Source organism: Mixophyes fleayi, chromosome 1, assembly GCF_038048845.1.
Source record: "Mixophyes fleayi isolate aMixFle1 chromosome 1, aMixFle1.hap1, whole genome shotgun sequence".
NCBI classification, from domain to species: Eukaryota; Metazoa; Chordata; class Amphibia; order Anura; family Limnodynastidae; genus Mixophyes; species Mixophyes fleayi.
In genome coordinates this window covers 287,247,234-287,274,143 of record NC_134402.1, presented here as the reverse complement: position 1 = coordinate 287,274,143, position 26,910 = coordinate 287,247,234, and the positions used below count along the sequence as shown (strand labels likewise).

The following is a 26,910-nucleotide window of genomic DNA, read 5'->3' as shown; positions in this document are numbered from 1 at the left end:
ATTCTGTGTGTGTGAGACATTACAGAGGGGTATTCTGTGTGTGTGAGACATTACAGAGGGGTATTCTGTGTGTGTGAGACATTACAGAGGGGTATTCTGTGTGTGTGAGACATTACAGAGGGGTATTCTGTGTGTGTGTGAGACATTACAGAAGGGGTATTCTGTGTGTGTGTGAGACATTACAGAGGGGTATTCTGTGTGTGTGAGACATTACAGAAGGGGTATTCTGTGTGTGTGAGACATTACAGAAGGGGTATTCTGTGTGTGTGTGTGTGTGAGACATTACAGAGGGGTATTCTGTGTGTGTGAGACATTACAGAGGGGTATTCTGTGTGTGTGAGACATTACAGAGGGGTATTCTGTGTGTGTGAGACATTACAGAGGGGTATTCTGTGTGTGTGAGACATTACAGAGGGGTATTCTGTGTGTGTGAGACATTACAGAGGGGGTATTCTGTGTGTGTGAGACATTACACAGGCAGAGTCTCTGTTATGTAACAGCCGCCTCTATAGGTTAGAGGTGGGCGGGGTCTAGATGTTGCCATGGAGGAGAGAGAGAGAGATCGCATGTGTGTTCCACTAACAGGAAATTCGGCATTTAGAATTACAGAGGGGGTATTCTGTGTGTGTGAGACATTACAGAGGGGTATTCTGTGTGTGTGAGACATTACAGAAGGGTATTCTGTGTGTGTGAGACATTACAGAGGGGGTATTCTGTGTGTGTGAGACATTATAGAGGGGGTATTCTGTGTGTGTGAGACATTACAGAGGGGTATTGTGTGTGTGTGTGTGTGTTTGTGTTTGTGACATTACAGAGGGGTATTCTGTGTGTGTGAGACATTACAGAGGGGGTATTCTGTGTGTGAGACATTACAGAGGGGGTATTCTGTGTGTGAGACATTACAGAGGGGGTATTCTGTGTGTGTGAGACATTACAGAAGGTGTATTCTGTGTGTGTGAGACATTACAGAGGGGGTATTCTGTGTTTGTGAGACATTACACAGGCAGAGTCTCTGTTATGTAACAGCCGCCTCTATAGGTTAGAGGTGAGCTCAGGGTGGGCGGGGTCTAGATGTTGCCATGGAGGAGAGAGAGAGAGATCGCATGTGTGTTCCACTAACAGGAAATTCGGCATTTAGAATTACAGAGGGGGTATTCTGTGTGTGTGAGACATTACAGAGGGGTATTCTGTGTGTGTGAGACATTACAGAAGGGGTATTCTGTGTGTGTGAGACATTACAGAAGGTGTATTCTGTGTGTGTGAGACATTACAGAGGGGGTATTCTGTGTGTGTGAGACATTACAGAAGGTGTATTCTGTGTGTGTGAGACATTACAGAGGGGGTATTCTGTGTTTGTGAGACATTACACAGGCAGAGTCTCTGTTATGTAACAGCCGCCTCTATAGGTTAGAGGTGAGCTCAGGGTGGGCGGGGTCTAGATGTTGCCATGGAGGAGAGAGAGAGAGATCGCATGTGTGTTCCACTAACAGGAAATTCGGCATTTAGAATTACAGAGGGGGTATTCTGTGTGTGTGAGACATTACAGAGGGGTATTCTGTGTGTGTGAGACATTACAGAGGGGTATTCTGTGTGTGTGAGACATTACAGAGGGGTATTCTGTGTGTGTGAGACATTACAGAGGGGGTATTCTGTGTGTGTGAGACATTACAGAGGGGTATTCTGTGTGTGTGAGACATTACAGAGGGGTATTCTGTGTGTGTGAGACATTACAGAGGGGTATTCTGTGTGTGTGAGACATTACAGAGGGGGTATTCTGTGTTTGTGAGACATTACACAGGCAGAGTCTCTGTTATGTAACAGCCGCCTCTATAGGTTAGAGGTGAGCTCAGGGTGGGCGGGGTCTAGATGTTGCCATGGAGGAGAGAGAGAGAGATCGAATGTGTGTTCCACTAACAGGAAATTCGGCATTTAGAATTACAGAGGGGGTATTCTGTGTGTGTGAGACATTACAGAGGGGTATTCTGTGTGTGTGAGACATTACAGAGGGGTATTCTGTGTGTGTGAGACATTACAGAGGGGTATTCTGTGTGTGTGAGACATTACAGAAGGGGTATTCTGTGTGTGTGAGACATTACAGAAGGTGTATTCTGTGTGTGTGAGACATTACAGAGGGGGTATTCTGTGTGTGAGACATTACAGAGGGGGTATTCTGTGTGTGTGAGACATTACAGAAGGTGTATTCTGTGTGTGTGAGACATTACAGAGGGGGTATTCTGTGTTTGTGAGACATTACACAGGCAGAGTCTCTGTTATGTAACAGCCGCCTCTATAGGTTAGAGGTGAGCTCAGGGTGGGCGGGGTCTAGATGTTGCCATGGAGGAGAGAGAGAGAGATCGCATGTGTGTTCCACTAACAGGAAATTCGGCATTTAGAATTACAGAGGGGGTATTCTGTGTGTGTGAGACATTACAGAGGGGTATTCTGTGTGTGTGAGACATTACAGAGGGGTATTCTGTGTGTGTGAGACATTACAGCGGGGTATTCTGTGTGTGTGAGACATTACAGAGGGGGTATTCTGTGTGTGTGAGACATTACAGAGGGGTATTCTGTGTGTGTGAGACATTACAGAGGGGTATTCTGTGTGTGTGAGACATTACAGAGGGGTATTCTGTGTGTGTGAGACATTACAGAGGGGTATTCTGTGTGTGTGTGAGACATTACAGAAGGGGTATTCTGTGTGTGTGTGAGACATTACAGAGGGGTATTCTGTGTGTGTGTGTGAGACATTACAGAGGGGTATTCTGTGTGTGTGAGACATTACAGAAGGGGTATTCTGTGTGTGTGTGTGAGACATTACAGAGGGGTATTCTGTGTGTGTGAGACATTACAGAGGGGTATTCTGTGTGTGTGAGACATTACAGAGGGGGTATTCTGTGTGTGTGAGACATTACAGAGGGGTATTCTGTGTGTGTGAGACATTACACAGGCAGAGTCTCTGTTATGTAACAGCCGCCTCTATAGGTTAGAGGTGGGCGGGGTCTAGATGTTGCCATGGAGGAGAGAGAGAGAGATCGCATGTGTGTACCACTAACAGGAAATTCGGCATTTAGAATTACAGAGGGGGTATTCTGTGTGTGTGAGACATTACAGAGGGGTATTCTGTGTGTGTGAGACATTACAGAAGGGTATTCTGTGTGTGTGAGACATTACAGAGGGGGTATTCTGTGTGTGTGAGACATTATAGAGGGGGTATTCTGTGTGTGTGAGACATTACAGAGGGGTATTGTGTGTGTGTGTGTGTGTTTGTGTTTGTGACATTACAGAGGGGTATTCTGTGTGTGTGAGACATTACAGAGGGGGTATTCTGTGTGTGAGACATTACAGAGGGGGTATTCTGTGTGTGAGACATTACAGAGGGGGTATTCTGTGTGTGTGAGACATTACAGAAGGTGTATTCTGTGTGTGTGAGACATTACAGAGGGGGTATTCTGTGTTTGTGAGACATTACACAGGCAGAGTCTCTGTTATGTAACAGCCGCCTCTATAGGTTAGAGGTGAGCTCAGGGTGGGCGGGGTCTAGATGTTGCCATGGAGGAGAGAGAGAGAGATCGCATGTGTGTTCCACTAACAGGAAATTCGGCATTTAGAATTACAGAGGGGTATTCTGTGTGTGTGAGACATTACAGAAGGGGTATTGTGTGTGTGTGTGTGTGTGTGTGTGTGTGTGAGACATTACAGAGGGGTATTATGTGTGTGTGAGACATTACAGAGGGGTATTATGTGTGTGTGAGACATTAGAGGGGTATTCTGTGTGTGTGAGACATTACAGAGGGGGTATTCTTTGTGTGTGAGACATTACAGAAGGTGTATTCTGTGTGTGTGAGACATTACAGAGGGGGTATTCTGTGTTTGTGAGACATTACAGAGGGGTATTGTGTGTGTGTGTGTGTGTGTGACATTACAGAGGGGTATTCTGTGTGTGTGTGAGACATTACAGAGGGGGTATTCTGTGTGTGAGACATTACAGAGGGGGTATTCTGTGTGTGTGAGACATTACAGAAGGTGTATTCTGTGTGTGTGAGACATTACAGAGGGGGTATTCTGTGTTTGTGAGACATTACACAGGCAGAGTCTCTGTTATGTAACAGCCGCCTCTATAGGTTAGAGGTGAGCTCAGGGTGGGCGGGGTCTAGATGTTGCCATGGAGGAGAGAGAGAGAGATCGCATGTGTGTTCCACTAACAGGAAATTCGGCATTTAGAATTACAGAGGGGGTATTCTGTGTGTGTGAGACATTACAGAGGGGTATTCTGTGTGTGTGAGACATTACAGAAGGGGTATTCTGTGTGTGTGAGACATTACAGAAGGTGTATTCTGTGTGTGTGAGACATTACAGAGGGGGTATTCTGTGTGTGTGAGACATTACAGAAGGTGTATTCTGTGTGTGTGAGACATTACAGAGGGGGTATTCTGTGTTTGTGAGACATTACACAGGCAGAGTCTCTGTTATGTAACAGCCGCCTCTATAGGTTAGAGGTGAGCTCAGGGTGGGCGGGGTCTAGATGTTGCCATGGAGGAGAGAGAGATCGCATGTGTGTTCCACTAACAGGAAATTCGGCATTTAGAATTACAGAGGGGGTATTCTGTGTGTGTGAGACATTACAGAGGGGTATTCTGTGTGTGTGAGACATTACAGAGGGGTATTCTGTGTGTGTGAGACATTACAGAGGGGTATTCTGTGTGTGTGAGACATTACAGAGGGGGTATTCTGTGTGTGTGAGACATTACAGAGGGGTATTCTGTGTGTGTGAGACATTACAGAGGGGTATTCTGTGTGTGTGAGACATTACAGAAGGTGTATTCTGTGTGTGTGAGACATTACAGAGGGGGTATTCTGTGTTTGTGAGACATTACACAGGCAGAGTCTCTGTTATGTAACAGCCGCCTCTATAGGTTAGAGGTGAGCTCAGGGTGGGCGGGGTCTAGATGTTGCCATGGAGGAGAGAGAGAGAGATCGCATGTGTGTTCCACTAACAGGAAATTCGGCATTTAGAATTACAGAGGGGGTATTCTGTGTGTGTGAGACATTACAGAGGGGTATTCTGTGTGTGTGAGACATTACAGAGGGGTATTCTGTGTGTGTGAGACATTACAGCGGGGTATTCTGTGTGTGTGAGACATTACAGAGGGGGTATTCTGTGTGTGTGAGACATTACAGAGGGGTATTCTGTGTGTGTGAGACATTACAGAGGGGTATTCTGTGTGTGTGAGACATTACAGAGGGGTATTCTGTGTGTGTGAGACATTACAGAGGGGTATTCTGTGTGTGTGTGAGACATTACAGAAGGGGTATTCTGTGTGTGTGTGAGACATTACAGAGGGGTATTCTGTGTGTGTGTGTGAGACATTACAGAGGGGTATTCTGTGTGTGTGAGACATTACAGAAGGGGTATTCTGTGTGTGTGTGTGAGACATTACAGAGGGGTATTCTGTGTGTGTGAGACATTACAGAGGGGTATTCTGTGTGTGTGAGACATTACAGAGGGGGTATTCTGTGTGTGTGAGACATTACAGAGGGGTATTCTGTGTGTGTGAGACATTACACAGGCAGAGTCTCTGTTATGTAACAGCCGCCTCTATAGGTTAGAGGTGGGCGGGGTCTAGATGTTGCCATGGAGGAGAGAGAGAGAGATCGCATGTGTGTTCCACTAACAGGAAATTCGGCATTTAGAATTACAGAGGGGGTATTCTGTGTGTGTGAGACATTACAGAGGGGTATTCTGTGTGTGTGAGACATTACAGAAGGGTATTCTGTGTGTGTGAGACATTACAGAGGGGGTATTCTGTGTGTGTGAGACATTATAGAGGGGGTATTCTGTGTGTGTGAGACATTACAGAGGGGTATTGTGTGTGTGTGTGTGTGTTTGTGTTTGTGACATTACAGAGGGGTATTCTGTGTGTGTGAGACATTACAGAGGGGGTATTCTGTGTGTGAGACATTACAGAGGGGGTATTCTGTGTGTGAGACATTACAGAGGGGGTATTCTGTGTGTGTGAGACATTACAGAAGGTGTATTCTGTGTGTGTGAGACATTACAGAGGGGGTATTCTGTGTTTGTGAGACATTACACAGGCAGAGTCTCTGTTATGTAACAGCCGCCTCTATAGGTTAGAGGTGAGCTCAGGGTGGGCGGGGTCTAGATGTTGCCATGGAGGAGAGAGAGAGAGATCGCATGTGTGTTCCACTAACAGGAAATTCGGCATTTAGAATTACAGAGGGGTATTCTGTGTGTGTGAGACATTACAGAAGGGGTATTGTGTGTGTGTGTGTGTGTGTGTGAGACATTACAGAGGGGTATTATGTGTGTGTGTGAGACATTACAGAGGGGGTATTCTTTGTGTGTGAGACATTACAGAAGGTGTATTCTGTGTGTGTGAGACATTACAGAGGGGGTATTCTGTGTTTGTGAGACATTACAGAAGGTGTATTCTGTGTGTGTGAGACATTACAGAGGGGGTATTCTGTGTTTGTGAGACATTACAGAGGGGTATTGTGTGTGTGTGTGTGTGTGTGACATTACAGAGGGGTATTCTGTGTGTGTGTGAGACATTACAGAGGGGGTATTCTGTGTGTGAGACATTACAGAGGGGGTATTCTGTGTGTGTGAGACATTACAGAAGGTGTATTCTGTGTGTGTGAGACATTACAGAGGGGGTATTCTGTGTTTGTGAGACATTACACAGGCAGAGTCTCTGTTATGTAACAGCCGCCTCTATAGGTTAGAGGTGAGCTCAGGGTGGGCGGGGTCTAGATGTTGCCATGGAGGAGAGAGAGAGAGATCGCATGTGTGTTCCACTAACAGGAAATTCGGCATTTAGAATTACAGAGGGGGTATTCTGTGTGTGTGAGACATTACAGAGGGGTATTCTGTGTGTGTGAGACATTACAGAAGGGGTATTCTGTGTGTGTGAGACATTACAGAAGGTGTATTCTGTGTGTGTGAGACATTACAGAGGGGGTATTCTGTGTGTGTGAGACATTACAGAAGGTGTATTCTGTGTGTGTGAGACATTACAGAGGGGGTATTCTGTGTTTGTGAGACATTACACAGGCAGAGTCTCTGTTATGTAACAGCCGCCTCTATAGGTTAGAGGTGGGCGGGGTCTAGATGTTGCCATGGAGGAGAGAGAGAGAGATCGCATGTGTGTTCCACTAACAGGAAATTCGGCATTTAGAATTACAGAGGGGGTATTCTGTGTGTGTGAGACATTACAGAGGGGTATTCTGTGTGTGTGAGACATTACAGAAGGGTATTCTGTGTGTGTGTGAGACATTACAGAAGGGGTATTCTGTGTGTGTGTGAGACATTACAGAGGGGTATTCTGTGTGTGTGAGACATTACAGAAGGGGTATTCTGTGTGTGTGAGACATTACAGAAGGGGTATTCTGTGTGTGTGTGTGTGTGTGTGAGACATTACAGAGGGGTATTCTGTGTGTGTGAGACATTACAGAGGGGGTATTCTGTGTGTGTGAGACATTACAGAGGGGTATTCTGTGTGTGTGAGACATTACACAGGCAGAGTCTCTGTTATGTAACAGCCGCCTCTATAGGTTAGAGGTGGGCGGGGTCTAGATGTTGCCATGGAGGAGAGAGAGAGAGATCGCATGTGTGTTCCACTAACAGGAAATTCGGCATTTAGAATTACAGAGGGGGTATTCTGTGTGTGTGAGACATTACAGAGGGGTATTCTGTGTGTGTGAGACATTACAGAAGGGTATTCTGTGTGTGTGAGACATTACAGAGGGGGTATTCTGTGTGTGTGAGACATTATAGAGGGGGTATTCTGTGTGTGTGAGACATTACAGAGGGGTATTGTGTGTGTGTTTGTGTTTGTGACATTACAGAGGGGTATTCTGTGTGTGTGAGACATTACAGAGGGGGTATTCTGTGTGTGAGACATTACAGAGGGGGTATTCTGTGTGTGTGAGACATTACAGAAGGTGTATTCTGTGTGTGTGAGACATTACAGAGGGGGTATTCTGTGTTTGTGAGACATTACACAGGCAGAGTCTCTGTTATGTAACAGCCGCCTCTATAGGTTAGAGGTGAGCTCAGGGTGGGCGGGGTCTAGATGTTGCCATGGAGGAGAGAGAGATCGCATGTGTGTTCCACTAACAGGAAATTCGGCATTTAGAATTACAGAGGGGGTATTCTGTGTGTGTGAGACATTACAGAGGGGTATTCTGTGTGTGTGTGAGACATTACAGAGGGGTATTCTGTGTGTGTGAGACATTACAGAGGGGTATTCTGTGTGTGTGAGACATTACAGAGGGGTATTCTGTGTGTGTGAGACATTACAGAGGGGTATTCTGTGTGTGTGTGAGACATTACAGAGGGGTATTCTGTGTGTGTGAGACATTACAGAGGGGGTATTCTGTGTGTGTGAGACATTACAGAGGGGGTATTCTGTGTGTGTGAGACATTACAGAAGGGGTATTCTGTGTGTGTGAGACATTACAGAGGGGTATTCTGTGTGTGTGAGACATTACAGAGGGGTATTCTGTGTGTGTGTGAGACATTACAGAGGGGTATTCTGTGTGTGAGACATTACAGAGGGGTATTCTGTGTGTGTGAGACATTACAGATGGGGTATTCTGTGTGTGTGAGACATTACAGATGGGGTATACTGTGTGTGTGTGAGACATTAGAGAGGGGGTATTCTGTGTTTGTGAGACATTACACAGGCAGAGTCTCTGTTATGTAACAGCCTCCTCTATAGGTTAGAGGTGAGCTCAGGGTGGGTGGGGTCTGGACGTTGCCATGGAGGAGAGAGAGGGAGAGTGAGAGAGATCGCATGTGCGTTCCACTAACAGGAAGTTCGGCATTTGGAACGCAAGTTTGCGTTCCAAATGCCGAACTTCCTGTCAGTGGAACGCACATGCATTCCACTGCGAAAGTAAAAGGCTGAATGTACAGAGGCAGGTAGCGGGGGGCTGCTGCGTCCCCTTGGGCTTGTGCCCTGGGCGACGGCATCTGCCTAGTTACGGATCTGATGCAGGCGCAGGCTGAGCTGGGGGTCAGGGGGGCATCTGCCCCTTGGGATTGTACCATAGTGGGCTGCTTTGGGCTGGGTCACCGGGCCACCTGCATTTTTTCCCCTGTAAAATGTTCCTAATAGGCTGCTGAGTCGAGACTTGCCCCCGTGCAATGACAAATGATTTATTATAAAACAGGAAGCACATAGTTCATAGCTACATGTGGCACTCACATTCAGTATTCAATACTCTAAGTCAGTCAAAATAGTCCACTATTCATAAAGGCACTTATTAAGAGTTGAACACAAATTTTCTTGCATCTCATAACTGCATTTTGCATAAAATTTACCGCTGTGCACATACACACAATTTACATCTGTATTTTGATTTTGCAGCACAGTAAGGGAGCAATAAACATGATAATCATGTACCAGACTCTCATTCGCTAGTCTCCCTCCCACATTTGAAAGTGGACCGCTCCCACATTGAAAGTTGGTCGCTTGAGCTAAATCTACTAATAAACCTCCTTTGGGTACACCTGGGGTTTCTTTAATACTTACAAAAAGATGGGCCAAGATCTGCTCAGGACTCAAGACAACTGTCTGTTTCCTTTCCTTGTTCTAGGCACACTTAAGCAAAAAGATTTCTGAGGTTACAGTCTCTTTACTATGTAAGTAAGTTCTCAAAAATGAGCCTGCACAAATGAGGAGGAGAAAGAGCTGGTTGCTTTATACATTGCAGAGAAATGAGAGATTTACCCATGAAGATGCTCATCTTTTCTGCGGCTGTCTTTGGTGATCTAGATCTGTAATAAATCACAAATAAATCACAAACCGAGGTAGTGTTTTATATATATGTATTGACTGACTCATAAAATAAAAAACTAGGGAGTATAAAAAAGAATGGTTTAGTCCTGTGCTGTTGTTAAGCTCTTCTGTAAAAATAATCAAGCTGTCCTTTTAACAGCACACGGGTTTATGAACCTCCTGATCCTCCAGGATATTTTGACGGACATGTATGGCCCATGTATATAAAGCACAAGGAAGAAATGGATAAAGTTCAAAAGGAAATAGGTACAAAACTTAACTGACCATGTTTTTACTCAGACTGTATGGTTGCAGGTGTAGCATATAGAAAAAAAATTATATTATTATATGAATGCTATTTCTGCCCATGGTATAGTACACATTTGTTAACCATAACCTGTGAACTATGTCACCATTTGTTTTTTTAGTCAAATAAAAATAGATCTGTCAATTTTAAAACCTATTTCACAAATCATATGCTATAGTTAGTTACGTAATGACCAAGTACTTATTTAAAGAAGGATATCTGCTGGTAGGAGAATGAACTGCATTTTCTTTTTTATTAATCTCAACTAACACAACCTCTTGTGTTTTAAAAATGTTATACTTGCATGATTTCAAGCTGCATCATGTGCATCCATTTTCGCTGGGGTGTCTGACTACATACATATGCTTTAGAGATGTTTGTGTAGTGAACATTTTAAATGATTATTTTGCAGATTGCACGTGATAATGTTGTCACATACATCTATTCCTACCTCCCTGTCTACTTAATTGGACCATTCTGTTTGCTCAGTGCCCAATTACAGTACTGTGTGTGCTTTGCTAATATTCTACTTATCTGTGTTTGACACTGATCTCGAATCCATAGCTGAATGCCCTATTCGACTTACTGGCCTCCTGCCTAGTGTTTAGGTGCCTCACTATAGCTCTCTGTGTAACACTCTTATTGGTAGGTGTTGTTAGAGTGTAGTGCGGATTGTACCTGGTCTTCGGATGCTTTTCTTTGAATCACTACACAGCAGTGGGACTGAGAACCCTTGGGTCCCAAATACAAGTAGGACACAAAAAGTTAACTAACGTCAAATTTATTATTCAGAAACAATATATTACTAAAATGTTTTTTTTGGGGGGACAAATAATGATTAGCAACAAATACCATATAATTACAATTTTCTGGTTATAAGCAATTTTCCTGATTGTCAATTGCTACAGCGCTCAAATGTCAAATATAAACATAACATGACATAAACCACACATTGAAATTGAATTCCTTTGATTGTGTAGGCAGCTTTGCCAATGCCACTACCGATATCAAAAACGGATTCACACTATCTCCATATTCTAGGATAATATAGATACCGTCACTGGTTTAGTTGTGTGAGTAGCGTGATTTGTCCCAAAAATGTCTATTTCTTCCAATATTAAACAGGCTGGGTTGGTTGAAATAATATTTCCATATACAGACCTTCCCTTCTGTGATCTTAATGCCACTTCCGAGGATGGTATTCAACTAGACTCACGGCTGATGTTCATACAATGCTTGGGTGTTTGTAAATCGTGTCACCCTCGATGTTGCAAGCATCCGTCTCGTCAGGAGATGTTCTTTTACTCCGTTTTGCAGCAGTGGGATCCAATCCACGTGTTAACGGCAAGAGAAGACCAGAGTAATGGATAAATAAAACAACTTTATTCCACTATACAAAACGAGCATCGGTACTTACAATTTAGTACATATGTAGATGTTCACAACTACCCCCTCAACGCGTTTTGTTCCCAAGATGGAACTTTATCAAGAGTAGATAATTGCAATTATTGATATCCCTATATACCTATAAGATGGTCTCTATTGGTCTATATCAATTGGTAACACATTGATCAATTTAACCCTATAGTTCCTCGTTCATGAGTGGTTTCATATGCATTTGTACATCTTTGCTGATAAATAAACTTTGTTAGTGCAATAATAATAATAATAATCATAGTAGTTATAAACATACAATTGATATATTAAAAAGATTTTTAAAAATATATTAAAGATATATACATAAAACCAGGAGTTTGTATACTATATCTAAATACATATACACATTACACTATACTGTCTCAGAGAATGTATAATATAATTAAATGTAACAACAAACATGTTTCCAATTTATTTATACTCTATGATATATTCTATTCCTTAAACCATATTCCGTGTACCAAAGATAAATGCGGCCACAAATAAATACAAAAATTCTATATATATATATATATATATATATATATATATATATATATATATATATATATATATATATATATATATACATACACACATACACACATACACACACGTACGCCCCAAAAAAAAAAGGATATGCACATGTACATATACATACATATGCCTGGACATCCGCATATATGTACATGTGTCTGCGCATGCACATATAGTTATAACTCGTTGACAATAGTTGTCCTGTCATATGGAGACGATATACATATGTATGTAACAAGGGGGATGACTAAAACTCTGTTATCAGTGTACATCTCACATGTTAATGTAGAGGTGAATAGTACACTGTCTTTATTTCTTAAAGTAAATTATTAATTTCAAAATCTATGTTCATCCCTCTAGGGGCTAAGGTCCTCAGTTTGTATATCCATTTCATTTCCTCCTTATTTAACTTCCTGATGTAATCACCCCCTCGCCAATCTGGTTTCATTTGTGTCAAAGCCACAAATTTTAGACCATTTGGGTTTCCCTCATGATATGCCGCAAAGTGCTGTGATACACTATGAAGCATATTACATTTGCGAATGTTTCGAATGTGTTCGCTGATACGAACCTTTAGTCTCCTTATAGTGCGACCCACATATTGGATATGGCACGGACATTCCAACAAGTAGATCACATTTTTACTGTTGCAAGTCAATTTTTGTTTTATTTTAAATTGCTCTAATGTTTGGTTGGATTGAAATACATCAATGGGCTTGTTGGATCTCATTTCCAAATGTTTACAATTTGTGCATGTACCACAATAATAAAAGCCCCCCTTATGGGAAATGTCCATAAGCCAGTTGTTAGGTTTTGTCGGTTCAGATACATGACTATGTGTAATTTTCAAAGCTAGATTCGGAGCCTTTCGAAAGACCAATCTGGGTTTGGTAGATAAAATAGAATAAAGCTGTTCATCCTTTAATAACACATGCCAGTGTTTATTAAGGATTTTCCTCAATTTGGGAGCTGATCTTGAATACTGAGTTATGAACAGAGGTATTTGTGCTTGTTGTAAATCCTGATTTTTATCTGAATTTGATTTATACCTAAGTAAAGTCATTTGTGTATGTGTCAAAGCTGTGGTTTTGTAAATTGTTATATTTACCAACTGATATAGTATACAATCTGAGGTTGATACCAAAATATGGAAACAGTGTTAAATACCCAATATAGGGAGGCTCTTACCAGTGAACTATTTGGGAGATTTGAGGAATCTAGAGTACATTCAGTACACAAACAGGATTTGGGATTGGAGAAATTATTAATGAAAGAGGTAAAGATTTGGTGGAATATCAATACATTAGAATGGTATGTCAAACAAAGAATAGTACCCAAGGGATTAAGGATCAAGAAATTACCAACTACAACTAATATTAATGAAATCTTTCAAGAGAAATGGCAGAATACCCTGTTGGAGTGTTCATTATCCCTAATGGGCATATTAATAGAAAATCAAAGAATAGCAATGGAAAAAATCCATCAGAATATAAATGATATAGAATCAGATATGAGTCCATATCATAACAATATAGAGTACCAGGATTTGCTTTTAGCAATTAAGAAGAAAATATTAGCTGAAGAACAAAGAATCATTAAAAAGAAAGAAGCTAAAATTAAGAGATATGGAAGCTCTATTGAGTTCCAAACACCCCAGAATTAGAGAATCTAAAAATAAAAATAAGACATTCAAAGTTAAAAACAATAAGGGAAGAAGAAAATATGATATCCATGAAAATCAATATTCAAAACCTCCACCCAATGTTTCCAAGAACAACATGCAGCCGTATCACAAATTTACCAATCAGAGAACTCCGCGTTATGTTGAGTTGGGGTACACATATCAGGAATATATGAAATTACTACATAATAGAAACAAACAAGTCAAGGACATAGGAGAGATGGAAGTAAGTTCAAGATCGTCATTAGATATGTCCATTTTTTCGGTATATGACGATAGTATTATAGAAAATGGGGAATATGAACAATTAGCTTTCGAATCCCTACAATTAGGTTGGCAAGATTCACACTCAAATTCATTAATTAGTCAGGGCAGATCCAATATAATAGTGAACTGCCCCTTAGGCATGAAGGAAGATCATAAAATTGGGGAAGAGTATCTGCCAAAACAGGGGAAATTCATTGAAGAAATTCAGCATGCACAAGATATTGATAGGGATATTAGCTCGTTAGAAACATCAACTAATACATTACCATCTAATACCGAGAGAAATACGGTGACATTTGGGGAAGGAACAACAGTTGAGCATATTCTACAGATTAATGTAGAACCATCTATCTCTAATGATATGGGAGGGAATTTTTTGGGACAAATTCTCCCCCAGAAATTGGATCCCCCAATAATGAAACGAAAATTAAGCGAACTAGACGGGGAAATAGAGGAGGTTAAAAGTGTAGACACCCCAAAGAAAATGAAAACTCAATAAAATCACTTACTTAGCCTATGGGGATATTTAATCTCAGTTCACACAATCTAACAGAATCCGAAACTACACTTCTAAATAAAGGGATCAAATATGCCCCTACTAATAAAATGAACAAATTTGAGGTGTACTTAGATTTGCATAGATTCACTCGCAAATTAGCTTTGAAAAAATATTTTGCCAATATGAAAATACCAGAATCACGAACTATGGATCAGTATGTTCATACAGAATTAAAACTCCCATCCATTTTTAATCCAAGTTTTATGAAGGGAAATATAATTAGTACATTTGAAAAACTAGTTGCAGATGACTTAGAACAGATGGACCGAAAACCATTTAGATATCAAGATAATCTGACTAAATTAGAAAGGGAAGCATTATTCGGCTTACAGAATAACACTAATATTGTCATCAAGCCCGCCGATAAGGGGGGTGGTTTGGTGATATTAAATTTGGAAGATTACAAGGCTGAAATGTCCAGGATTTTAGATGATTGTTTAACATATTCACAGTTGCCTACAGATCCAACACAGGAATACCATGATTTATTGGTCACCCATTTGCAATCAGGATTAAGAAATGGCATATTGACTCAAAAAGAATTCCAATATCTAGAGACACCACACCCGAGAAAACCAGTCATCTATTATTTACCTAAGTTACATAAGAATGTGGACAAGCCCCCGGGAAGACCAATTGTCTCGGGGATTGGTTCTCTAACATCAAATTTGTCCCATTATGTGGACTATTTCTTGCAAGATTTTGTGAAAACCCAAAAATCATATATTCAGGACACCACCCAGGTGATTAATATATTAGACGAGATAGAGTGGCAGGACGATTACTTGTTGGTAACATGTGATGTCACTAGTCTATATACCATAATTGATCACAGTCAGGGATTGAGGAGTTCCAGATGTTTTCTTGAAAGTGCGGGTACATTACCAAAAAATCAGATAGATTTCATCATTGACAGCATGTCATTTATATTGCACCATAATTATATGTGGTATGAAGGAACATATTATCTACAGACAAGAGGTACGGCAATGGGCACCAGGTTTGCCCCGAGTTATGCTAATTTATTTATGAGCAAGTGGGAGGAGGAAAACATCTGGTCCTCCCACGAATTCGGGGCAAGCCTGGTGCTTTGGAGGCGGTACATAAATGACATCCTTATAGTCTGGAAAGGAACGCAGATACAGCTGAATGAATTTTTGCACTATATAAATTGTAACCAGAATAACCTTCTCTTTACCCACACATGCAGTTATAACAGAGTAGAGTATTTAGATTTAGAGATATACGTGGAAGACAAGATCTTAAAAACAAAAACATTTAACAAAATAGTAGATGTCAATGGATATATTCTGGCTACAAGCCACCATCATTCAAATTGGTTGACTAATATCCCACAAGGGCAGTTTCGCAGAATTCGTAGAAACTGTACAGACTTGGATGTGTATAAGGAACAGAGTGTACACTTGCGGGCAAAATTTCTAGAGAAGAAATATGACCCAGATTTAGTATCAAGGGCTTATGAGTCAAATAGGGACATAGATCGTTCCACTTTACTTAGGTATAAATCAAATTCAGATAAAAATCAGGATTTACAACAAGCACAAATACCTCTGTTCATAACTCAGTATTCAAGATCAGCTCCCAAATTGAGGAAAATCCTTAATAAACACTGGCATGTGTTATTAAAGGATGAACAGCTTTATTCTATTTTATCTACCAAACCCAGATTGGTCTTTCGAAAGGCTCCGAATCTAGCTTTGAAAATTACACATAGTCATGTATCTGAACCGACAAAACCTAACAACTGGCTTATGGACATTTCCCATAAGGGGGGCTTTTATTATTGTGGTACATGCACAAATTGTAAACATTTGGGAATGAGATCCAACAAGCCCATTGATGTATTTCAATCCAACCAAACATTAGAGCAATTTAAAATAAAACAAAAATTGACTTGCAACAGTAAAAATGTGATCTACTTGTTGGAATGTCCGTGCCATATCCAATATATGGGTCGCACTATAAGGAGACTAAAGGTTCGTATCAGCGAACACATTCGAAACATTCGCAAATGTAATATGCTTCATAGTGTATCACAGCACTTTGCGGCATATCATGAGGGAAACCCAAATGGTCTAAAATTTGTGGCTTTGACACAAATGAAACCAGATTGGCGAGGGGGTGATTACATCAGGAAGTTAAATAAGGAGGAAATGAAATGGATATACAAACTGAGGACCTTAGCCCCTAGAGGGATGAACATAGATTTTGAAATTAATAATTTACTTTAAGAAATAAAGACAGTGTACTATTCACCTCTACATTAACATGTGAGATGTACACTGATAACAGAGTTTTAGTCATCCCCCTTGTTACATACATATGTATATCGTCTCCATATGGCAGGACAACTATTGTCAACGAGTTATAACTATATGTGCATGCGCAGACACATGTACATATATGTGGATGTCCAGGCATATGTATGTATATGTACATGTGCATATCTTTTTTTTTTTTGGTGCGTACGTGTGTGTATATATATATATATATATATATATATATATATATATATATATATATATATATATAGAATTTTTGTATTTATTTGTGGCCGCATTTATCTTTGGTACACGGAATATGGTTTATGGAATAGAATATATCATAGAGTATAAATAAATTGGAAACATGTTTGTTGTTACATTTAATTATATTATACATTCTCTAAGACAGTATAGTGTAATGTGTATATGTATTTAGATATAGTATACAAACTCCTGGTTTTATGTATATATCTTTAATATATTTTTTAAAAATCTTTTTAATATATCAATTGTATGTTTATAACTACTATGATTATTATTATTATTATTATTGCACTAACAAAGTTTATTTATCAGCAAAGATGTACAAATGCATATGAAACCACTCATGAACGAGGAACTATAGGGTTAAATTGATCAATGTGTTACCAATTGATATAGACCAATAGAGACCATCTTATAGGTATATAGGGATATCAATAATTGCAATTATCTACTCTTGATAAAGTTCCATCTTGGGAACAAAACGCGTTGAGGGGGTAGTTGTGAACATCTACATATGTACTAAATTGTAAGTACCGATGCTCGTTTTGTATAGTGGAATAAAGTTGTTTTATTTATCCATTACTCTGGTCTTCTCTTGCCGTTAACACGTGGATTGGATCCCACTGCTGCAAAACGGAGTAAAAGAACATCTCCTGACGAGACGGATGCTTGCAACATCGAGGGTGACACGATTTACAAACACCCAAGCATTGTATGAACATCAGCCGTGAGTCTAGTTGAATACCATCCTCGGAAGTGGCATTAAGATCACAGAAGGGAAGGTCTGTATATGGAAATATTATTTCAACCAACCCAGCCTGTTTAATATTGGAAGAAATAGACATTTTTGGGACAAATCACGCTACTCACACAACTGAACCAGTGACGGTATCTATATTATCCTAGAATATGGAGATAGTGTGAATCCGTTTTTGATATCGGTAGTGGCATTGGCAAAGCTGCCTACACAATCAAAGGAATTCAATTTCAATGTGTGGTTTATGTCATGTTATGTTTATATTTGACATTTGAGCGCTGTAGCAATTGACAATCAGATGTAATTTTTGAAGACTTGGGGAAGTCTCTCTATATGCTGCTCATGTCAAGTAATTTGTGATCTTTATTTGAGCGCTCATCCATATACTTTTTTATAAGCAATTTTCCTGTCCGAGAAATTGTCACTTGAAAACAGGTAAATATGATGATCATCATCATCAACTATTTATATAGCACCATTAATTCTGCAGCGCTGTACAGAGATATCTCACTGTCTCATCTTCTTCTGTTATCTCTATCTATCTCTTTATCAATTTCTCTTTATAATGTTATCTTTCTCACACTTTTTAATGTCTATCAGATTTCTTTCTCACTGTGTCTCACCACCTTTGTTCACTGCTGCTCCTCTGTCCATCTATCAGTTTTCCTGGTCACTGCTGCTGTCACTCCAGTTCATTATCTGTCTTTTTTATCTGTTTTTCCTCTATGTCCTCTCTTCACAAGGCTCCTCAGCCCTCTCTGTTACTCTGCTTCCTTGAATCACTGTCTCCACAGTCTCATCATTTTTCCTGTCAAATCAAACACATAACATTCCAGCAGCCCTCACTGACTGGACTTTTCTGGGTCTTAAAGTCTCTCCTGTATCCTGCTGTGAGACAGTCCTGTTTCACTGGGTCCTAGTGCCCAACAGTTTCTGGGTATCACATCTGTATGACCTGGCCTGTCTGACCATCCCATTTTCCATATAGTGTTTTTTTTTACAGGCAAGCTACAGATTGCAGCGGGCCAGGGCACTCTGCCAGGACTTGCTAGGAACAATAGTGCAACTGGAAAAAATGCTGAAATCTTTAAAAATGTTAAGTATGACAGGGCTTGCTGGGAGCTGTAGTTCACCAGTAAAAAAAAATCTTATATTTTTAACCATTTCATATTTCATTAACCTGCACCCACCCGACCAGGGGAGTGGGGAGTGCCCTAGTGCTTTCAGCAAAGGGCATCTTTTCCTATGAGGGGCTCTGTGCTTTATGGGCTAAGTCTGGTTGACATTATGGCAGGGTATCCAATGCTGTGGGTTTCCCTGTTATAGTGTCACCAGCCCAGCCTGTAATAGTCTAGTACTAGTAACTGCTTTTTCGGGGGTACAACCAGGGCCGCCGAGAGGGGGGGAGAGCAGGTACATTTTACCCGGGCCCGGGCTTGCCAGGGGGCCCGGGCCGGGCCCTCGGTTCTAATTTTTATTTTTTCCTTTTTTTTTTTCTATCTTGCGTTTTTTTAATGTTTTTTTTTTCCCGCGGCTGGGGGGGGGGTCGGATCATTGGTGGGGGGAGCTGGACCAATAAAAAAGAAAAAAAAAATACTCACGTGACCGCGGCGCCGCGTCCCTCCTCTCCTCTTCTCTATTCACACTGACTACCGGGCGTGACGTCATCAAGTCACGCCCGTCAGTCAGTGAGGAGCACCGGACAAGACAAAGCTAGAAGAAAGAAGATAAGACAGAAGAGAAGAAGAGAAAAAGAAAGAAGCTGACAGGAGGTAAGTAAAGAAACAGAGAGGCAAGGGGAGGAAAGGGACCGTGCTATTAAGGGGGAGTAAAACAACGGGGGAGAGAGGCTGAGAATAAATAAAAAAGGGGAGAGAAACAGTATAAATAAAAAAGGGGAGAGAAGCACAGAATAAATAAAAAAGGGGAGAGAAACAGTATAAATAAAAAAGGGGAGAGAAACAGAATAAATAAAAAAGGGGAGAGAAGCACAGAGTTAAAAAAAAAAAAAAAGGGGAGAGGCACATTTAATAGTGGGGACTATTAATTTAAGATGGGGTGGTTTGGAGGCTATTAAATATGGGGGTGAGTTTAGGGAGAATGAGGTCTATTTATTAAATGTGACTATGAATTTATTAATGGCAGTGATGGTTGCGGGAAATAGGTATTGCTGGGGCTGTTTGCAGGAAGGGAAATAAGTTTATTTATTAAATGTGAATACTATTATTTTAATGTTGGGGCTGGATGAAGGCCTAATTATTAATCGTGGGTGCTATTGATTTAACGCCGGGGCTGGCTGTAATTTTCTAAATGTAGCCATTTTTTTCCCAAATAGGTCCTCCAACATTTCAGGATACGGACAAGCCGCAACTAAAGAAAGCAGCAGTCACAGGTGGTGAAAGTGAGAAGAACAGGTAGGAGAGAGCAGCAGAGTGTGTGAAATGTTGTGATTCTAGTAGGGACAAAGGGAATTTTTAGTGAGTGTCGTGCCCAATGTAAGGTGCAGGCCAAGACTGAACTCTTTGTGTACACACTGCATTCTTTGTATACTACACTGGTGCTAGATGTCTTAAAAGTCAGGAGTGCTGGGACATATGTGACGCTCTGGTGAATTCAGGATCTAGTGCTAGCCACGCCCCAACGGCGCATTGCCATACCCCAAATGTATGACCACACCCCCAAAAAATTTTGCATCGGCGTTAGGCTAGCCACGCACCCAACGGTGCATTGCCACGCCCCTGAATGTATGACCAAAGGCTAAAAAAAATTTGCGCAGCCGTTAGGGCTTACTCGACTATGAGGGGGGCCCCATGAATTTGTTGTACCCGGGCCCTGAATTCCTCTTGGCAGCCCTGGGTACAACCACGCTGTTTGTCCACTCAATTTTGCTGATACCAGCCTAGGTTATGAGAACTAGTGCTGGTAGCACTTAGTGTGGGGGCACTCTATTCTTTTCAAAAAATATTTTTTTTATTTATTTTTTTAAACATTAAAATGTCAGTCATCATTAATAAACTATGATGATGACTGCCATCTCTACCTCAGGATGATACGCTTAAATTGTATCTTCATGTCGTACACCCATTTATCATAGGGTGCTTAATCGTAGTGGGCCTCTACATCAGGCCCTTAATCTTGAAAACAATAAATGTTCTTTTTTGGTAATGTTTAAAGTACTGGTGGATTAATCTTCCAGCTTTCCAGAGTAATACAGTAAGCAGTATAATGTTCCCGTTATTAAACAAATAAAGAATGTTGACAGCTCAAGATGCCATCTTTGGAGTTATGAAGTATTAAAGTAATTTTATTGCTTACCAATAAAACACTGTCCAATGCAATTGTTGTGGTTCCAAAGCACAAAGATATTTATTTTCAAGATATAGCAGGATTTACAGCAAGCCATTATTACGCATAAAACATATTACAATAAAGCAGGAAAGTATAAAAACACAGAATACATTGCATCTCCTCTAACGCTTCATCCAGGCCCAGGATAAGGTAATCGTCTCTACTGTGTAGTCAGGCAAAAAGTGAGCTAGCTTGTAAAACAGCTTGATAGTATCCAGTTTCAGTATAGAAAAAACTACTGATGATGTCAAGGCATGTTTCCATAGGCTCAGGATTCAGAACAGTCCAGTATAATGCAGGTCATAGGTCGGTTGAAACAATGACCTCCAAGGGTGGGGGGTCAGCTCTCCAACAGCTGCCTACATGTTTTCCCTCCGAAAAGCTGGTTCAAACTGGTCTATTAGCATCACAAACACAGTATCATTTTGACCATTTATCCTTTATCATCCATAACTTGGGTACGCAAAGGTGCTATCGCTTAGCCGATAGTAGCAGATGTCTGATGGTGAATGGTGGATTAAAACGACACTACACATGATACGTTTTCTATATCCTGAACCTTAGATATCAATTAATATATTATCATTTATGTATAAACAATCTAATACATTTTGCTAATAAATAAATGTGGATTGGAACCTTAATAAATGTGCATTATTTACAAGTGTAAGTGTGAATGTAAATGTGTGTTATGAATCCGTGCGATTGCATCATAACATGTGGCGTATTTATCGCAATCGCATGGTAAAACAATATTAATCAGTTTGGCTTACTTCATCCAATTATTTGATTTCAACAGAAGAAATTTATTCTCACATTACATACATTTTACTTGCATAGGACTTTTAACCTTCTGTATAAACTGCTTATATAAATTTTACCTGATGGACTTAAATTACCAATGCATTCATGCTGCTATTTTATCTTTCATTTTTAGTTTTCTTAGATGGTACTAAACCAGAAGAAGAAATTCTTTCACTTGTTTATTCCGACATTATAAGAGTTGGTGAGTTACTGATATAAGCATACTATTTTATTTAGCTTTGCTTCAATATTTTTCATTATTGTTAATTTATCCTTTACAAACCGTTAACAGCAAGCAAATATAAAATACAGAGTAGACACTAGGTGGTAACAGTTAGACAAAGGAATGTGCAGGAAGCAGAACAGTTAATTATTACTCATATGCTGTCAATCACTGTGGTTGTTTAAAAGAATTCCATAAATAACTAGATAATTAAACAACTCTATGTCTGCATGAATATTATTTATCTAATTTTGGATGCAGTATGTGGGTGAGAGGTTGTTGAACTGGAATATGGGAAGGAAAAGGGGAGGGAGTTGGGGTGGGGCAGAGGAGTTGGTTAGGAGTGTTGCAGTGTGGGGATGACTTGATGGATGATCTGATTAAAAAAGAGAAACACTTTATCAGGTACCTGGTACTAGGGTGGTGTAATATTAATGACAGTGGTCCCATACCTTGTGAAGCTTATTGACTGTGTTGTCTTGTAAGCTAGTAATGTTCTCCGATTTTATTCATTTTATATATTACATAATGTATAATATTAATTTATATGCATACATTATTATCCACTATTTTGCTCATGAATGTCTTAAATTCATCTGAAACTAAATATGAAACAACTGAAGTTTTATTATACCCCATCATTTTTATACCACTGCCTGGAAGTTCTTCAATGAGAAATTGCATCATCATTCTGCACATTCTACAAGCCTACTGCCTTGGCATCATCTTAATCCTACATATTCAGCCCATTTAAAAAAATCATGTTCCCAGTTATCATCATCAACAGCAGCTATTTATATAGCGCCACTAATTCGGCAGCGCTGTACAGAGATCTCACTCACATCAGTCCCTGCCCCATTGGAGCTTACAGTCTAAATTCCCTAACACACACACACACACACACACACACACACACAGAGACTAGGGTCAATTTGATAGCAGCCAATTAACCAGCTAGCATGTTTTTAGAGTGTGGGAGGAAACCGGAGCACCCGGAGGAAACCCACGCAAACACTGGGAGAACATAAAAACTTATCGGGAATCGAACTCATGACCCCAGTGCTGTGAGGCGGAATTGCTAACCATTACACCACTGTGCTGCACACACATTTTGAGGCATGGTTTTTTGGGCTGAATCAATTAACCAATGGAAAACAATACTCATTATCCATGATTTATGTTCATGAGTTACTGAATGCTAATAAATTGATGAGATTACATTCTCATGATATTAGTTCAGCCCCAAAATGAAAGGTCCCATTCTGTAAGTGACATGTCTAATTTAAGGATTTTCTTTATATTTAAATATATAATTGATCTGATCTAGAAAACAGGTTTGGTTGAGTATGAGCAGTTGTTTAACAAAAGTTTTGTTTGAGATAAATGTCCAATGTGGCTGTACTTGCTGAATTACAGTATGTCATATAAAATTGATATTTTATTTATACAAGTGATTGTGTTCTCAGGTGGCATGTGGACAGCAGTTTAAAATGACTGCACATAGTTGAGCACTATACCTACCTCTCACATTATCTTATTCTCACAATTATTGGTCATCTAAAATGTGTGTATACAGTTAAATGACACAGTAGTACTGAAAAGTTTAGCTTTATACACAGAGGCGGAACTACCGATGGTGCAGCCGGTGCACGGCATCGGGCCCATGCAGGTAATGGGGCCCGGTGGTGCCCGGGGGCCGTCAGTGGTTCCGTCTCTGCCATTTGGGAATTGAAGACTTATTTCTGGTTAAGTGCCCCCCCAACGCTCTTTGTGGTTAAGCCCTAGCCCCCACCGCTACCACTCGCATCACCTGTTAGTCATGGCAGCAGCTCCTGTCACAGTGTACATATCCAATTCCCGACAGAAGCAACTGCACATGCGCACAGTAGATCCTCCCATGGGCCATTGCAGATCTCCACAGATCAGACTCGAGTTGACGTGAGGTGTGTCGCACTTAATTTAAGTGATTTAAACTGGCCCTGGTTAATGCTAATTTCTGTCATTAAATGTGAGGTCATTATTGAGAAGACAAACATCATTCCTTTAATTTGCACATACTTCAAAATGACATGAGTCATTGTAATAAAATATTATCCTTTTTTTTTTTTTAACAGAAAGAATGGACAATTGTCCAATATCTATAAATATGGTAGTGCCAAAATAGTTTTAAAAAAATCTAGTTTCAGTCAAATTCATATAAAAATACTTACTTGGTAATCATTGTGCTTTTACTTCTTTCAACATAATATTTATAGCTATAATTCTTTTTTATCTTGAAATTCTTTTAAAACAGACATCTGAATGTCAGATTAACAGAAAAAAGAACACATTAATTATGGCAGATATTAATGTACACTAATTTTTCTAAGATATTGTTGAAAACCTCACCATCATACTTAAAAAATATTTGTAGAAAATTAATTTATATGTCAAAATATGAAAATAATTTAAAAAAAAAATCTTCTAATTGTTTTTTTTTTAATAAATCAGCTAAAAGTTAATTATCAATCCTAAACATAGCATTTAACGCCAAAACAAGTGTAGTGCCCAAAGCTAATGATCGTTACTTTGTCGGATTTCACTTGTTTTGGATTCTATAAGTACTGCCCTCCACTGCGATCCAGCGCCATTTCACAGAGGGATACAGAAGGGGTAGTACAGTTCTTCGCAGTCTTTAGTGCAGTTGGGCAGCATCATAGGTAGAAAAGAAGGATGAGGGGTAGCAGTGTTCTTCAAAGTCTCCAGTGACATTCAGGAGAGCTCCATTGCTGAAATAGAAATAATAGGCTGGCAGGCTTAGTCTTCCAAATCTGCAGTTACATTGTACTGTGTCATATAGGTAAAACACAAAGAGGAGAGCTCCATTGATCCAGTAATTGTCATTGCTGAAATACAAATAATAGGGCTGGCAGACTTGGTCTTATAAATCTACAGTCACATTGTACTGTGTTATACAGGTAACGCACAAAGAGGAGAGCTCCATTGCTAATTGTCATTGCTGAAATAGAAATACTAAGGCTGGCAGGCTTGGTCTAAATCTGCAGTTACATTTTACTGTACCATCACTCACTCAGAAACAGAAGAGGTGGCAGGTTTTAGTGCTGCAACAAAAATTATAATAATAGGGATGTCCGTGTTCTTAAAAGTCTCCAATGACATTCTACTGTGCCATAGCTCATACAGAAATAGGGGTGGCATTGTTCTTGTCACTCTCCTGTCTCAGTCATGATAATACTAAACGGGCTGCTCCCCTGCTGTGGAACAATCTTCCATGTTCCATCAGGTTAGCATCTACTCTCAAAGGCTTCAAGCGTGCCCTTAAGACTCATTTCTTTATTCACGTCTATCAGTCCTCCTCCTAACGTCCTTGTCCTGGCTCTCTCCCTCAGTTAATACCACCCTATTTGTGTCTCCCCCTTCCCTTCAGGATGTAAGCTCTCATGAGCAGGGCCCTCTTTCCTTGTGTGCTCCTTCTACTTTTTCGTTACCCTCTGTACCTCTTGGCCTACTTCACTAGCCATGTTTTCCCTGTTTTCTTAAGCTTCGGCCTTCTTCTCGCTTATTTTTACCTTCCCTTTCACAGAAATAATCTGATTTGCTTTACCCTGTCACCTATGTTTGTATATATTTTTGTATCGTGTTGTGTCTTGGTTCTCTTTTTTTTGTATATGTAATGTATGGCGCTGCGGACCCTTTAAGTCAGGGAAATAAAAATGTAAATAAAAAGCTTGCACCTTTTTAAAGAAAAAAAAAAACCTCTCTAATAAAGGTGAAAGTTTACTGTAGAAAAACATAAAATTGCCAACATGCCATTCTACCCAAAATATTACCAAGCATAGCAGCATCAGCTAGCTCCCTTCACTTAGCTAGATCTTAGCACCTGCAATCTACACTGTCATCATATTCACCCTCATCAGTGTGTACATCATCCTCAAGCAATACTAATTCATCCCTGCTGGAATCCAGCATCACAGAAGTTTGTGTACTTTGATGTAATTGCCGTTAATGTCCTTCCTCATGGAATGTCACGATTTTTGGGCAATTCTTTTAGACCAGACCAAATGTCAAAATGTTGTGCAGACTCATCTGCATCATTACTGGGTGTCTTGGGAAAGCCACGTTTTTTCCTAGCAGCAATTTCCAGAGAAACTGAAGGAGGAGATGTTATTGTGTCATGTACCACTTGAGCTGTCAGCTCATTGCATCTCTTGAGATCTGGGTCAGTTGGAAAGAAAGAATAGCTCTTAAACCTAGGATCAAGCACAGTTGCCAAAATGTAATGATCCGATTTCAAGATGTTGTTAACTCTTGGATCCTGGCGAAGCGAATAAAGTACCTAATCTACAAATCCAACATAATTAGCAGAATTGCGTTGTTTCCTTTCCTCCTTCAATTTCTCTGGCTACTTTTCAAAAAGTCTAATTAGGGGAATCACGTGACTCAAGCTAACAGTGTCTGCACTCTCTTCACAGATGACAACTTTGAGTGGTTTCAGCACCTTGCACAACACGGAAAGTATTCTCCACTGCGCAAGACTAAAGTACATTCCCCCTAAATTCTATTCTTCTTGCAGCTGCTGCATTCTCTTACATGCTGTTGCAGAATCCCGAAAATGACCCTAAATATTTCTGAACACAGACAGCATCTCCTGCATGTCTT

The 26,910-nt window shown here is 40.2% G+C and overlaps 1 protein-coding gene across 6 annotated transcripts in view; it reads left to right on the top strand.

The window, feature by feature from the left end:
- Positions 1–26,910, top strand: part of NMRK1 (nicotinamide riboside kinase 1) — a 150,722-nt gene that overhangs the window by 107,756 nt on the left and 16,056 nt on the right. For 4 of the 6 annotated variants that reach the window (XR_012691695.1, XM_075210993.1, XM_075210992.1 and 1 more), the window contains 3 exons: positions 9,964–10,070; positions 22,162–22,230; positions 26,724–26,791. Coding sequence is in view for 5 of the 6 variants with exons in the window: in XM_075210993.1 (XP_075067094.1) it covers positions 9,964–10,070; positions 22,162–22,230; positions 26,724–26,791 (244 nt within the window). In the remaining variant the exon portion in view is untranslated. The remainder of the gene's footprint in view (positions 1–9,963; positions 10,071–22,161; positions 22,231–26,723; positions 26,792–26,910) is intronic. The other 2 variants (XM_075210995.1, XM_075210996.1) reach the window with 1 other exon arrangement.